Source organism: Tenrec ecaudatus, chromosome 2 (genome assembly GCF_050624435.1).
Source record: "Tenrec ecaudatus isolate mTenEca1 chromosome 2, mTenEca1.hap1, whole genome shotgun sequence".
Classification (NCBI taxonomy): Eukaryota; Metazoa; Chordata; class Mammalia; order Afrosoricida; family Tenrecidae; genus Tenrec; species Tenrec ecaudatus.
The window spans coordinates 196,056,109-196,071,805 of NC_134531.1; the positions used below are offsets into that span (position 1 = coordinate 196,056,109).

The following is a 15,697-nucleotide window of genomic DNA, read 5'->3' on the forward strand; positions in this document are numbered from 1 at the left end:
CCCTCCCTGGCGCGGCCCGCGGCGCTTCTCCGCCGCCGCCTCGGGGTGTCTCTCCTTCGCCGCGAGCCGAGAACGCCGCCGGCAGTGGCGGCGGCGGCGGCGGGAGGAGGAGAGCCGGAGGCGGCGGCGGTGGTGGCCGAGCCAAGAAGCGCCGGGTCACCGCAGGCTGAGGCGCCTGTCGTCCCCGCCCTCCCCCTACTCGCCGCTCCTCCCGCCCGCTCCCAGCCTCGGCGAGCCCGGCCCTCTCCCCGCCTCCCCCCGCTCCCCGCCCGCCCTCCCTCCGCGCCGCGCCTCCTCCGCCCCGCGCCCTGCGGTGCTGCAGCTGCGGGCGGCTCCAGCTGCCCCCAGATGTGGGCTGGGCGGCGCGCGGGCAACTTTCGCGCCGGCTGCGAGTGCGGGGTCGGGGCTGCGGTCCGGCTGCCATGGATCCGCCGGCGGGCGCCGCTCGCCGCCTGCTCTGCCCCGCGCTGCTGCTGCTGCTGCTGCCGCTGCTCCTGCTGCCGCCGCCGCCCGCGGACGCCCGGCTCGCCGCCGCCGCCGACCCCCCGGGTAGGTGCAGCCGGACCCTCGCGCCCGCGACCCTCGCCGGCCGGCCCGCCCACCCCGGCGAGGTGCGGCCCGACTTGGGCAAACTCCGTGCGCCCCGCCCGAGGCCAAGTTGGCTAACTTCGGGGCCCGGCTGGTCGCGCAGGGGGCGCCCCGCGGCACAGCCCGGTGCCTCGGGCCGGGGGGAAGCCTGGGCGCTCTCGAGGCTCCTGGGACGAGGCGTGCGGAGACTGAGGGCGAGGAAACCCCGCGCGCTGAGAGCGCAGCCCCAGCGGGGTTGGGGGAGCCAGGGCGAGGCGGCGCGGGGGCTCGAGTCCGGGGACGCTCGGGAGAAGTCACCGGTGCGGAACGCAGCGCCGAGGGCATGGGGGCTAGTTGGGGCTACCTGAGTGGGGGAGGTCCCCAGAGATTGGTGGGACTCTCCTCCATCCCTTCCCACCTTCGGGCGTCATGAGAGAGGGGGCCCAGGACAGGCTCATTAAGCTGGACACGGAGGCAGGCCGCCCCGTCTCTGTGGGAGCCGAGTCCTCGCCACACCGGAGGGCAGCGGCGAGGGCACCAGAGCGAGGCGGCGGCCGAGGGGTCGAAGCGGACGGGTAGGGGGGGCAACTGGGAAAGACTTACGAGCAGCCCCAAGTCTTGCCAAGGATGGGGCGTTCGATGGGTAGGGGGACGCTCTGGGGGAGCCAAGAGATGCCAGAGGAGCAGGGTCCTTGGCTGGCAGGATTCCCCAAGGGGATGCCCGGTTGACGGAGCATATTCTGTTCGCTGGCCTTGCTAACGCCCCTTCCCCTCTTTAAGAAGACCATGAGGGCACACGCTCCCTTCTGGGGGCTACCCAGTGGAAAGTCTCTTCCCTTCGCAGTGGGGCAGAGGCTGGGGGTGTACGCGCGTGCAGTGCTCTGGGCTCCAAGGTCTCAGCTGTTCTGACGCCCCTTCCCGTTGCAGGCGGACCCTTGGGGCTCGGAGCGGAGCGCATCCTGGCGGTGCCGGTGCGCACTGACGCCCAGGGCCGCTTGGTGTCCCACGTGGTATCAGCGCCGACGGCGGGGGCTGGGGTTCGGACCCGCAGGGCTGCCCCAGTCTGGCCCCCAGACTTCCCCGAAGGCAATGAGGAAGACCCCCGAGGCCGCCTTTTCTACAATGTCACGGTCTTGGGCAGAGATCTGCATCTGCGTCTGCGACCCAATGCCCGCCTAGTGGCGCCAGGAGCCACAATGGAATGGCAGGAGGAGTCTGGAGCCACGCGCGTGGAGCCACTGCTTGGAAACTGCCAGTACGTCGGGGATGTAGCTGGCTTGGCCACAGACTCCTCTGTGGCGCTCAGTAACTGCGATGGACTGGTGAGTTCTGCCTGCTCTCTTATCCCTCTCTTAGGTTTCAAAGGCCAGTGTCCTGGGAGTCCCCTGGGAGGGTAGGGCTTCTCCGTTATGGGACCCAAGTACTTAGGGAACCCTGCGCTGTCCCACTGAGGGGTTGGCTGGAAGGCACGTTAATTTGACTGGTCTAAGAAAGTTGCCATGTATGCAGGGGGAGGGTCAGGGTCTCAGCAGCTCCCATCAAGTCGCAGAGGGTCTGTCTCCGGGATGCCTGCCTGCACATGCTTGTCTTGCATCCAGCTATGTCTGGCTGGGTGTGGGTCTGCACATGTGCTTGAGTTTGTCAGTGTGCACTTGTATCTGACTGCCTCTACCTCTGTGTCTATATGTGCACTTGTGTTTCTGGGTTCCTTCTCTGGTGTGTGTCAGATTGCGAAGTGTAAGTCCCAAGCATCTTTGCAGGTGGGAAATGCATGCGGTGGGTATATGTGCAGGCGATGGCATCCCTGGGAGTAGGCAGTGGTTCTGAAATGCCCAGTTAGCCCTCTGCTCCCTGGCTCCCTGGGAGCCACTGACTTTTGCACTGTGGTTTCCCATTGAACTTCAGTTGCTTATTTGAAAAGTAGAGGTTTTTGCCCTAGTTTGAGCCAAGGGGAGCCCTCAGAAAGGCAGGCTCTGGTGCCCATGGGATGCTTGGATCTTTTGGGGAGCAGGTCCTGATGGATAGGAGAGGTTGGTGGGGGGATGCATAAGTTAGAGAAGGCATAAGTTGCTGAATGTGACTGAAGCCATGGGAAGTCCTCCTGCCTCCCAGAGCCCAGAGGGACCATCACTTGGCACCAGGGGGCCTCAGAGCAAGCCTGGATCGATGCTCAGGGAGGAGGCTGACATTGGCGGTGTTCTGTCCAGCCGCTCAGGGCCTGGCACGCGGCAGAAGCCACTGCAGTTTTCTATTTTAGATTGGGTGTGCGGTGGTCAGGTTGGCTCTTCTGGCCAGACATCTGAAGCTGCCCACCGTGGGCTCCTCTCTAATTGCTGCTCAGGCTCGCCTGCTCCAGTGAGTGGCCCAGCCCTGCTGGCCTGTGCACACACCCGTCATCGGCAGCTGGGGTCTTTCCGGCTGTCTGCAGAGCCGGCAATTACACCAGAGCCCAGAGACCGCCAGCGTGCTTTTTATGGAGACACGGGGAACTTCACTTGTTGCTTAGGAAATCACTGCCTTGGGATGGCTTTAGTTAGAATTTGGGTATATTGCACGCAGAGCGAACCCCCCCCCCCCACAAATGTCCTTGGAAGAGTTGGGTGAAGATGGGGCCACACTTTAGAGTCGCCCTTGTCTCTGAGGACACCCAGGGACTCAGGGGTGTGTCTCCTTTTATGCTGGAGGTGAATTTCCTCCCTGAAAGGAAATCAATGCCAAGGACTTGGTTGGGGGTTGGGCAGGGAGAGAGTGCAGACAAGGGGCGTGGTGGCGGTGGGGACACGGGTGTGGAGTGTTGATGTTCTAATTAATTCCTGGGGGAGAATATTTGAGAGAGGCATGGCCACTGTATCAGCATTCATTCAATTGGGCCGTTCATTAGTTCAGCTAGCCTGAGGTCTTTCATGCGTCCTCTGTACTGGTCGGACAAGGCAAGCCTGGTGCCTAGCCTGGGGCTCTACACTCTTAGGAGAAAGACAAGTTGAGGGGCTCTCTGACCAGGGCGTTGGACGTGTGCTTCTGGTGGGCTCTTTGAATGGAGTCTGGCAGGGTGAGGAGTTGCCCGCTGGGAAAGGCACAGTTCGAATAGCATGTGTGGAGGTTCCAGGCATGAGTCAGTCTGGTCAGGACAGGTGTGGTGAGAGGTCGAATGTGCTGGACACACATGGGTACCTGCCCGTACAGTGCCCACAGTGACCACTGTAGAGCCACAGTAGGCAAGTAGGCAAGCCTGCTCTTGCTTCTTAAGCTTGGATGCTTAGGTGGGCCATGGATCTCCCAAGGGCTATGGAGACTTGCAGGCCTATTGACCTCTCTGGCTTGAGGCATGCATTTGTCTATCATCCTGAGTGGCCCTGACAGCAATGGAGCTTGTTTATCTGCTTTAAAGGATGGACCTTTTAACTTTGTTTACTGTGGAGAGCAGTCTCTAATCTATTTAGTACAACAACAAGATTCTTATTCTATTGCACTGGTCAGAGAGTGCTTTCAATTGCGAGTGACAGAAATTGTAAGCCAAATCAGTTTATGAAAGAAGAGGATGCAAATAACTTGCATGGTAGGGGAGTCTTCAGGCCTGGCTGGATCTAGGTGCCTCTAACAGGTCCCCGGGACTCTTGCCATCTTTTGCCTCTGCCCTTGTGTATGTTGCCTTTGATCGCAGATGGATTTCCCCCAAAGAGACTCAGAGGGCCCCAGAAGTGCCAGACTAACATCTTCCACTGATAATGCCAGCTGAATGCAGGATACTGCTTTGGCCAGGCCAGCGCCAGCTATTCCCATGGAAGTCAGAGCATGGGGTTTGTGGAACCTCTTAGGTTGAGAGCGTGTGGAAGGCTCTGTTTCCCAAAGTGGCATGAGATTGTTTCATCACAAATTTAGGACACTGGGACAGCCAACATGGTCATTCTACTGGAGGCCCAAGAAACACCATACGGAGATGTTCTTTATATGACACGTAGGTACTTTGTTTCCAGAGATGCTGGAAAATGCAGCATGTCCGGGTTCCTGTGCAGCCACTAAGGAGCCCGATGGTGCAGTGGGTTAAGTGTTGGGTTGTTAACTGCCAACCTGGCAGTTCAAATCCACCAACTGCTCTGGGGGAGAAAGATGAGGTTGCCTGCTCCTGTAAAGATGACTAGTCTCCGAAGCCCTCTGGAGCAATTCCACCCTGTCCCATAGGGTCACTATGAGTTAGAATTCCTGCAAGGGCAGTGGCTGTTTTGGTTTGACAGCCACTAGACAGACACTGTTGACAACATTCCCAGGATTAAAGTTTACCTTCTCGTGCTGCCCTGGAGAAAATGCTTCTGGATAGACTCTGGCATGTTACCTTGCTATAGGACTGCTTTCTTGGACCTTTTGGGCTACATGATGTTGTCGTTATTGCTGCTGGGTGTTTCAGATGAGACGGGCTCTGCGGGTTTTCTTGGTCGTGATCTTGATGGGAACAGATCACCAGGTCTTTCTTCTGCGGAGCCTCTGAGAGGGTTCCAATCACTTATCTTTCTGTTAGCGGCTGAACACTTAGCCATTGCATCACCAGGACCCCAACTGGCTAACACCACCAAAAAACCAAACTCCCTGCCTCAGAGCCAATTCTGACTCATAGCGACCCACAGGACAGAGTGGAAACTGCCCCTATGAGTTTCCGAGACAGTAACTCTGCAGGAGTAGAAAGCCTAGTCTTTCTCCTGTGGATGGCTGGTGGTTTCGAACTGCTGACCTTGTGGTTAGCATGGTGATGTAGAACCCACTTGCTACCAGGGTTCTTGGCAGCTAACTTGAAGGGTCTGCTAATTTCTCATTCTTTTTCTTCTTTTTTTCCTTTTATATTATTCTTACATGCTTATTTAAAAAACTCAATAAAAAGCTGGTTGGCATAAAAAGCACAGAGAATAACTCACTCTTTACTACATCCCGATTCTGTCTAGCCCCTGCGCTGAGCACCTTCGGCCTCATCACCAGTTTGATCCTCACAACACCCTCTGGAATATGTCCGAATACTGTCCCCATTCTCTAGACCAATACATGGAGGTTTTGATAGTTGAGGTAGCTTATCTGGAGCTTTGCAGCCAGCCTTTGAATCTGTGGGATTCCAAGTCCCTACTTACTCTATTTCATTGCCTTTTGGGCATGCCATTAAAAACAAAACAAAAAGAGAAAACTTGAAGTGCTACATTTCAAACTTTCCCTCCTGAGTCCTGGGGGGCTTTCTCAGTCAGGGCATTGACTGGGGAGTGAGGGAGAGGAGTTGGGGAGCAAGTCCTGGTGACTTGTCTGGCCTGTGGTCCTACATTTTGGGGCTGGGACTTGGGGGACTGTGCTGTACCCAGATGATGGGGTGGGGGTTGGGGGGAGGTGGAGACACCACCAGTGTAGCCTGGGGATTCTGGCTGAGCAGGGTGAGTGGAAGAAGCCTCTGCAGGCTTATGAGCACTCTGAGGCCTGATCCTGGGGCCTAAGAGGGGAAGTGTATGCCCTTCCCTGGGGGCTTCATATGAGCCCCATGGCCCTGGGAGACAGAGCCCTCACTGTATAGTCAAGGCTCAGAGAAGCTCCTGAGCTACCCAGGTCTTATGATAAGATGAAGCTTGTGCCACTGCCTTGGGGGCTGGGGTTCCCCTGCCAGCTGGCATTCTGGCTGGGACTCACTCTGGGCCGTTTTGCTGGACAGTAAGTGTCATTAAGCGCTACAGAGAGAAGTTGTTTGCTCCTAAAGGGATTGAGGTGAAATTCAATTTTCAGAAGAAGGCTGCTACATCAAGATCCATACACTGTGTTCCAGCAGGCTCCGGGACTAGGCAGGTGCAGGCAGGCCCTGATGCTGTGACACTGTGGGACTTGCAGACCAAGTCCCTACTCATGGTTCAGGGCCTTCTCGCCTCTGATCCTGGCCTGGAACTGCCTGGAGGTCCACGAGAAGGTCTCAGGAACCCCAGAGAGGGGGCTTTGGGGTCCTTAGTCAGAATTGAGATGCCCCTGCTCTTAATAATCTGTACAGCTACCCAGGGAGGTTGATACCTTCTTCAGGAGTACTAGCACTCTTGTTTAACACTCTCGGCTTACCTGGGATGACCCACACAAGGGACATGATGGCTTTAGGACTCCTTATCCAAGCTGTCTTGAGGTGCATCTGCTGCACGTACAGCTGGATCCAGGGCTCTGTACATGTGTCAGAACCTGCTCTCTACCCCTCAGTTCTGGCCCTCTCTGCGTTCCTCTCAGGCTTATCCTCCTCCTGTAGGGGCCACCAGTGTCCCAGTTTAACTTGTCTTCCAAGATGGCAATCCCGATGAAAACCAAGAGTATTTCTTCCTGGATGGTTCCCACTGGATTCCTGCAGAGGGCTCTGATGGACGCTGCTGGTACTCAGCATAGTGTGTCCCAGGATTGCCTTGAAACCAACTGCTATGCTGGGGTACCCTGGCCCAAGAGTCTTGCCCACCCTTGGGGTCGAAGGTGAGGGGTCAGACCTGCAGAACACGTGCGATGGAGAGTAGTGTTATGATACAAGCAAGAGGAAGGCTGAGTGTGTCGGCCGAGGAAAATGATCACCACACCCCTGGGTTCTAGCGCACATCTCCTGAATCTCACCCTTGCATGGCCAGCTGCGACCAGAATACTTTTCCTGGCACAACCATGGTGCCCTTCATAGGCAGCCATCCACCGTCTTGCAGGTCTGCCTCCTAAATCTCTTCTGACATCATTCCCACTGCCTGACTCCAAGCTACCATCTTTGGCTCCTGCATTCCTCAACTCCTCCTCATTCGTCTTTCCCCACGCACCCCTTTCCCACACCGCAGTGGAGCAATTACTGGAAACTATGCATCAAACCCTCACTCCTCTGCTTAAGATTTTCAGATAGTTCGTTCTCACTGCCCTTGAAAACGCCAAATCCATTGGCCTGATATCCGGAACCCCTGCGGTGGAGGCCCATCCAGCTTCATTCATCACTGTACACCCCCCATGCCTGCCCACTTCTAAAGGCCTGGACACTCCCAGCTCAGCGCCTTTGCCCAGGCAGTTTCTTCGTACTCCATCGCTCCTTCCCTGACTCACTCTGCAGGGCTTAGCTAAACACCAGCTCATCTCAGAACCCTTCCCAGGCATTCACATGCTTCCAGGTAACTTGTACTCCAAGCATCATGATTTGTTTGGTGCCTGGCTCTTTTCCCTGAGACTTCGTATTCCCTTGTTTAGTATCCTCAGGGCCCCGCATGGGACTGGCTGGAGTTGTTTGGAGCCAAGGGATGAGAGTGCTTGGGAAGTTGGGGCTTGGAGACTGTGCAGGGAAGTGGGTGGGACTCACCTTGGAGCCCTTGAGACCCTGTGCAGAAGACTGCTCTGTTGCTAACGGCCCCAGGACGTCCACATTGTGTGGGGCAAGCATCCTCAGAATGGGTGAGTGCTCTGGCTGTTTCCACACAGGGATGCGTGATGCACACACACAGGGTTTCCCTGCCTGCATGGGGTTCATGAGAGCTGAGTTTAAGCCCAGAAGTAAACTAAGAAAGCCAGGGAAGTGGGTACTGGGCAGGGACTACATGCAGTGGGGAGACCATAGGCTGGGCTCTCATGACTCACCAAGTGAGCATGGATGGGTCTCTTCCCCTCCTTGGTTTGTGCAGGTGCAAAGTGGGGCCGTGGGGTGGGGGGAGTTGGAGGAGTCACCTATCTTTGGGGGCCCTTCCAGTGCAACTCCGAATTCAGATGTCTTAGGGCTCAAGTGGGGGCCAGACACAAGGGAGGGAGTGGGGTTACAGCAGAGAGAAGGGGTGAACTCTGCTGTGGTCATGGCTGCTCTCCAGGGGATGGCGCTTGGGCGATGGTTGACACTTGGGAGTGTGAGCTCTTTGCTGTCGGATTGCCTACTGTTTCTTGAGAGGACCTGGATTTTGATGTCATGTTCCTGATTCTTTTGACATCGTGCAGGCTAACAAGTCCTGTGTGAAGACCATGTGTCTGCCCTGAGGCTCCCCCGGGACAAGGGCTCTAGTGGCAGAGCTGGACATCTGGGGACTGTGGTGGCCACAGGATCTTTGGATGGGCCTGGGTTTCCTGCAGGTCAGCTCAGCAGGCAGCAGCAGCTCTGGGGTCTTGCTGTTACATCGGCCTGATCTCCTCCCAGCCACCCCTGTTGTAACACCTGAGAGGTGATGGGCCTCATCGCCAGCTTTTCACTGGAGGCTCCTTGGTGGGAAGGAAGGAAGGGGCTTCTGACATCACCGATGTCAGTTGTCAGCAGTGACCCACAGGCGCCCCCACATCCCCGTCAGAAAGGCTTGAGACACATGAAGGATCTAGATCTCAGAATCTGGCAGAGAGGGCATCTCTGGATGCTCGGAACTGAAATAAAGGTCACCCAGGGCACGGACGGTGCCACCCAACCCTTGCTCTCTCAGTTCCCATGCAACACTGCTCTCCAAGGGGTTTGTGTGTGGGGGTGCTGGCTGCAGCTGCCCCAAGCTGCTCACACCAGAGGGCCAGCCCATTGGGAAAGAGAAAGCATTTCTTTTCCTGAGGCTGCTGCCACAGCCAGGACCCTCACTCTGATTGGATTGGCTTTGGTCTCATGACTTATCCAGTAACCAATACTGTGAATGGTTGTGGTGATTGGGATGTGCTAATTGGTTCAGGCCTGAGTCCCTGCTCCTTCAGGTGGCCTGTCCTTGACTTCGCATCCTGGAGTTAGAATAGCGTGAAGGGGGTGAGGCAGAGTCAGACCCAAGTGTTCACAACAGATTACCTCCTGACCCCATGTTGCCTGGTAGGGTGGCGCCTGCCTGCCTGCGCCTACCAGCCTCCTCCCCTTCCTCGGCCCTTTTTTCCTGACACCCCTGGGGACTCTCACTAGGCAGGGGCTGCCCCTCTGGCTGGTGGGCAGCCTTGGGAGGGGCCTCTGGATCTGTGCCTTCTTCGTCCTGGATCAGTGCGGGCTGGGCACTGCTCACAGCTCCATGCTGAATTCCTGCCGAAACCCTGCCAGCCCAGCACCCATCATCTCCGTTTTACAGATAAGCAAACTTTGAGTTTCAGGGGGTCCCTGTGCCTGTCTGGATGAGGGGTCTCTTCCCCTTTTGGAAGCCTTTGGAAGGGCCATGGGGGAGCCTGACACCAGCCCCCCATGAAGCTTACTTAGCATGGTGGGTCACCGGCCCCTGAACCCTGAGGAGGGGGCTGCCTGATGGTCAGGGTCCTGCGCTGCAAGCTCCCAGAAACAGTAAGACCCTCACGTCGAGGAGCCCATGAACCCCAGGGGCCTGCTGGGTTTGTAGGCTGGCACCCGCCCCCTGGGCACTGCCCGGCCCCACTGATAGGGGATGCATGGCAAGTTACCTGCTCCTTTAACAAAGACTTGCTGAGTGGGTAGAGTTGATCTGTCCAAGTTACCTGTCAGCAAGAGGGAGTGAGTGCTCCCCTGCACCAGGCATCTGCCCGGTCACCTCACTGCCCTAGCCTCGCTCCTGACCTGGCCACCTCCCTTCATGTCTAGGGCCTTGGTGTCTCACATGTGTAGCTTAGGCACCTCACAGGTGCTCCCCACCACCCTGGTCAGAGAACATTGAAGTGTAGGCCCAGCACCCCTCTCCCGGCCCCAGTTCCTGTTCTTTCTCACCCACCGTAGCCTGCCTGGGTTCCTTCACTCTTTTTGAAGCCTCAAAGGGTTATGCAGGGGGGTGGGGCATGGGGGGAAGCAGGGTAACAGGCAGGCCTTTGCACTGAACACAGGGCTATAGTGTGTGCTTGTGTGCGTGTGTCACTTCCTTTCCCGAATCCTTTAGTGACCAAAGAACAAGCTGAAGAGACTGGAACTCTGTCACCCCCAAATCCACTCTCTCAATCTTGGGAGATTCAAGGTCTCTCACCGCCCCCCCTTCCCTTCACTTTGCTTCTCTGAAGAGGGGATGGTCAGACCTAACCAGACATTGGGCCTTCAGCCTGAGACAGAACAGGCAGCTTTTGCTGTGCTTCCAGCTGTGTGACCTTGGGCAGCTCTCCTTCCCCTCGGATCCCCAGCCCTTCTCCTGGGTAAGTGGAGGGAGTGCCACACGCTGTGGCAAGCACTGCTTCCTTCTTCCCAGGTTGGTTGGCCATCCAGTGTCTAGAGGAAGAGGCCTGGGGAGTGGCCCTCCCCTCTGGGACTCTGAGGGACACACCTTCTCATCTCCGGTGTCTCATCCCTATCAGGGAACCAGTGAGTGAGTGAGTGGGTGGGTGAGTGAGTGAGTGAGTGGGTGGGTGAGTGAGTGGGTGGGTGAGTGAGTGGGTGGGTGAGTGAGTGGGTGGGTGAGTGAGTGAGTGAGTGGGTGGGTGAGTGAGTGGGTGGGTGAGTGAGTGAGTGGGTGAATGAGTGAGTGAGTGGGTGAGTGAGTGAGTGGGTGGGTGGGTGGGTGAGTGAGTGAGTGGGTAAGTGAGTGGGTGGGTGAGTGAGTGAGTGGGTGGGTAAATGAGTGAGTGAGTGGGTGGGTGAGTGAGTGTGTGGGTGGGTGAGTGAGTGAGTGGGTGAGTGAGTGGGTGGGTGAGTGAGTGGGTGGGTGGGGGGTGGGTAGGTGGGTGGGTGAGTGAGTGGGTGGGTGAGTGAGGGGGGTGAGTGAGTGAGTGAGTGGGTGAGTGAGTGAGTGGGTGGGTGAGTGGGTGGGTGGGTGAGTGGGTGGGTGGGTGAGTGGGTGGGTGGGTGAGTGGGTGGGTGGGTGAGTGAGTGGGTGGGTGGGTGGGTAAGTGAGTGGGTGAGTGGGTGGGTGGGTAAGTGAGTGGGTGAGTGAGTGAGTGGGTGGGTAAATGAGTGAGTGAGTGGGTGGGTGAGTGAGTGAGTGTGTGGGTGGGTGAGTGAGTGAGTGGGTGAGTGAGTGGGTGGGTGAGTGAGTGGGTGGGTGGGGGGTGGGTAGGTGGGTGGGTGAGTGAGTGGGTGGGTGAGTGAGGGGGGTGAGTGAGTGGGTGAGTGAGTGAGTGGGTGGGTGAGTGAGTGGGTGGGTGGGTGAGTGGGTGGGTGAGTGAGTGAGTGGGTTGGTGGGTGGGTAAGTGAGTGGGTGAGTGGGTGGGTGGGTAAGTGAGTGAGTGGGTGGGTGAGTGAGTGAGTGAGTGTGTGGGTGGGTGAGTGAGTGAGTGAGTGAGTGTGTGGGTGCGTGAGTGAGTGGAGTGAGTGGAGTGAGTGAGTGGATGAGTGAGTGAGTGGAGTGAGTGGAGTGAGTGAGTGGATGAGTGAGTGAGTGGATGAGTGAGTGAGTGGATGAGTGAGTGAGTGAGTGAGTGAGTGAGTGTGTAGGTGCGTGAGTGAGTGGGTGAGTGAATGAGTGAGTGAGTGAGTGGGTGAGTGAGTGTGTGTAGGTGCGTGAGTGAGTGAATGAGTGAGTGGGTGAGTGAGTGGGTGAGTGAGTGAGTGTGTGAGTGAGTGAGTTAGTGAATGAGTGAGTGAGTGAGTGGGTGAGTGAGTGAAGGTCATCAGAAGCTAGGAGCTGGAGAAAACTGGCTTCTTAGCCTGCTGTGTGAATCACGAGACAGACCTGCAACCAGAGCAAGCCAGGGAGTCCGAGGAGCAGACGGACTTCTCTGCCCTGAGCCAGAGATGCCCACAGCCAGCATGCCACTTAGAACTGAGGCTGGGGGAGCTGCATGATGGCCTGAGCTGTGACTGGGGCCAGATCTCTAAGGACACATGTGCGAAAATGTGCATAGGTTCCGAGGACCCTGGATCTGTATGGACAGGCAGACACAGCCTTTGTTTTCTCAGCCACCAGGGGTCTGTGCTGCAAACTGGTGTGTATGCGTGTACATGTTTATGTGTCTATGGCACGTGTGTGTACGCTGGAGTGTATTGTGCATATACATCTCCTGCATACATGTGGGAGCATGCACATGTGTATGAGTGTTTAAATGTGAATATGCTTAAGTGAGTGTGTGCATTTGAATGAGCATATGCTCCGTACATGTGTGAGCATGTGTGTGTGCTCAGGCGAACATACCAATGCACATAGATATGTGGGTGCATATGTGTGTCTATGTGTAACAGCGTGTATGTACATCTGCGTGTCATAAATTTGAGTGAGCATGTGTGTGCTTGTGCATCTGTGCATGTGCACCTGTGCATGTGTATGCATGTGCATATGAGTGCATATGTGGGTGGATGTGGGCAGATATGTGTGCATTTGCATGAGAATGTGTATGAATCTGCATATTCATATGTGTATGTGTGTGAGTGGATACATGCAGGTGCGTGTGTGTTTGCATGTGCACATGTTTTTGTATGTTTGATCTTGGCAGGGCCTTCCTGTCTGGGATGGGGAGTGAGGTAGAATGGCGTGCTGAGGGGAGAGGGAGACCCTAGTCCCCTGAATGTTGGTGCTGCTTCCCATCCCTTACCTGCTACTGCTGCGCTGTGGGAGGGCTCCAGGTAGGAGCCTTTTGCTGTGTGGCGTATGTTTAATATTAAATGTCAGCTGTCCACCGGGCCTGCAGTGCTGCCATTAATATGGAGAAGTTATTACTGAGCCTGGAGCCGGCTCCTTGGGCTTGTCCGTGAATTTAAATTACACTGCATGTCTACTCCCGTATCTGCGGAGGGGGGGGGCGGTGCAATGTGCGCTTGGAAGCAGAGGTACCCTGGCATTCGGGGCCACGACTTGGCACTGCCTGAGCGGTGGGACAGGGTTAGCGCTACCCCTGCCCCGTGGGTCCGTGGCCTGTGGGCACATGTCAGTGATGACAACAGGAAAGCAGCAGAGGGGTCCCAGGATCCGCCCTGCTGTGCACAGCTGTGCAGTCTGGGTAAGGGCCTCCAGCTCCTCAGACCTCAGAACCGCGGCTCCTCCCGGGGGTATCCAGCCCCACTCAGTTGCATGGGCTTTGAAGAGGCGAGCAGCCTCCATAGAGGCCAGGGCTCGGCAAACAGTAGCCATTTCATTGAGTTAAATAAAGTGTTTTCACCAGGACGCGGCTTTATTAACCAGTAACTGGAGTCCTCAGCGCTCAGAGTGTGGGCCCTGGTCACGGCAGCCCCTCGTTGTCAGTGGCTCTCAATCACCCCAAGGGGCTGCCATTTCTCCCGTCTCTATTGCATCGCTTGGTGTGTGGTCGGTGTCCTTTTGCACATCTTTTGAGTGACATAGCTTTGTTCATTTCGGGTGCCTTCTGCCCGCTGGTAAAATATGGGCTCCCGTGCATCTGCTTAAATAGTTTAGTATGCCCACAGATGTGTGCAACCACTCCGCCGGCCATTTCAGAACATGTTCGGCACCCCGCAAGAGAAACCCTGCAGACACCCCATGTCCTCCCATTCCCCCCCCCCTTGCAGGCGACCATTAATCTATCTATGTCCTGTCTCGATAGCGCTTCCTGTCTGGACAGATCGTGGAAATAGAATCATGTAATATGCGGTCCTTTGTGTCTGGCTTCTTTCACTTAGCTAGCCATTTCTAGATCCATCCACATTGTAGCCCACAGCAGGACGTCTTCCCTGTTTATGGCCAGAAAATCCTGTATGGGCGTGCCCCATTTAGGTGATTGTGCCCACCGCTGGCCCATTATGACTAGTGCTGCAGTGAATGTCCATGTACACTTTTTCATGTGCTTTTTAATTTTATTTTTAAAATCAATGCATTTAAATACCAAGACCTAATAGCAGATCCCACACCTTGTGTAATTTTTAAGTACTTAATTTTATTGGAAGCAACCCTGGGGGGCGCTCTTGGGTAAGCATTACACTGCTCACCACTAGATTGGTGGTTCAAATCCAGCAGTCAGTCCCTGCGAGAAAGATGAGGCTCCCATACAAATGTTCAGCCTTGGAAACGCTATATGAGTAGCCATTGACCCGATGGCAGGGGGCTTCAGTCTATTGGAGTTATTGTTTCCGTTTGGAAAGGAAAAGCATGAGGAAAGGTGAGCCTGGAGTGACCTCCCATTTGCAGGCTTGAGAACCCTCCAGGGAGCTCCCTTGGGGCAGTGGCAGGCCTGTGTGTGCCACCCAGTCCTCGTCATTCCTCCAGTGACAGATATTTGCTTCGCTGGAGCCAAAGCGACAGACTCTGCTGTCTCCTTGTACACTGCAACATCTGCTAACCAGTCACTGCTGGCAGACATTTGCCGTGTGGACACTTGGGTATTTCTCCCTGGAAAAAAGAGCTTGGGACCACATGGCTCATAAGGTGCATCTGTGTTTCATTCAGGAGCCCTGGTGGCATCGTGGTTATGAGTTAGGCTGCATTTTGCAAGACTGGCAGTTCGAAACCACCAGCCGCTCTTTGGGAGAAAGACGGGGCTTTCTACTCCCATAGAGAGTTACAGTCTGGGAACCTCAAAGGAGCAGGTCCTCCCTGTGCTGTAGGGTCTCTATGAGTCGGCGTTGACTCAATGGCAAGGGGTCTTTTGGTTTTATGCCTCATTCAAGGTTTATAAGAAAGTATGATAAAAAACCAAATGGCTCAAGAACTGTGACCGTATCCCGTTTATCCTCTGTATTGGGCCGGGTTGACTAGAGAAACTAAAGGACACTCATATAAGAAAGAGCTTCATATCAAGAAGTAATTGTTTATAAGGAAAACATCCCAGTCCAATTCAAGTCCACAAGTCCGATATTAGTCCATAAGTCCAATGCTAGTCCAAAAATCCCTTTTCAGAATCATGAAGCCACATGCAATGATGCAGGAAGATCGCAGGCTGGTGGGTACAAAGTCCTGTGGATCCAGTGATGGTGGGCGCATCTCCAGGGCTCTCGCAGGTCTCGGCGTGGATCGCTGTCATGAAGGTGAAGGCAGAGAGGGAAGGCGGCATTCCCAGGACCCTCCTTATGAGGAGGTCACATTCATAAGGAGGCACCATCGGCTATGACCTGATTGATGGGTTAGACTCCATCCCTACTTTTCAAGTTGACATGAAAGTATGTAATTACCACATCATCACAAGCCAAAACAAAAACAAATCAGTTGACATCAAGTTGATTCTGACAGTGCTCCTGTGTGTGCCCTTGGGGGTGTGTGTGAGGGAATGGGGGTTCATGACTGTGGCTGTCAGAAGGAAATTGCCAAGCTGTGCCTCTGGATGGGTTTGAACTGCTAACCTTTCTGCTAGTAGCCACACACTTAACCACCTGTGCAGTCCTGGCACTTCATATAATCTCCCAAACCCAATCTAAACC

At 55.6% G+C, this 15,697-nt stretch overlaps 1 protein-coding gene across 1 annotated transcript in view; it reads left to right on the forward strand.

The window, feature by feature from the left end:
* Positions 1 to 350: 350 nt before the first annotated feature.
* Positions 351 to 15,697, forward strand: part of ADAMTS2 (ADAM metallopeptidase with thrombospondin type 1 motif 2) — a 335,165-nt gene continuing 319,818 nt past the window's right edge. Inside the window, exons 1-2 of the mRNA XM_075542120.1 lie at positions 351 to 549; positions 1,495 to 1,889. Coding sequence (XP_075398235.1) covers positions 423 to 549; positions 1,495 to 1,889 — 522 coding nt within the window. The 5' untranslated portion in view covers positions 351 to 422. The remainder of the gene's footprint in view (positions 550 to 1,494; positions 1,890 to 15,697) is intronic.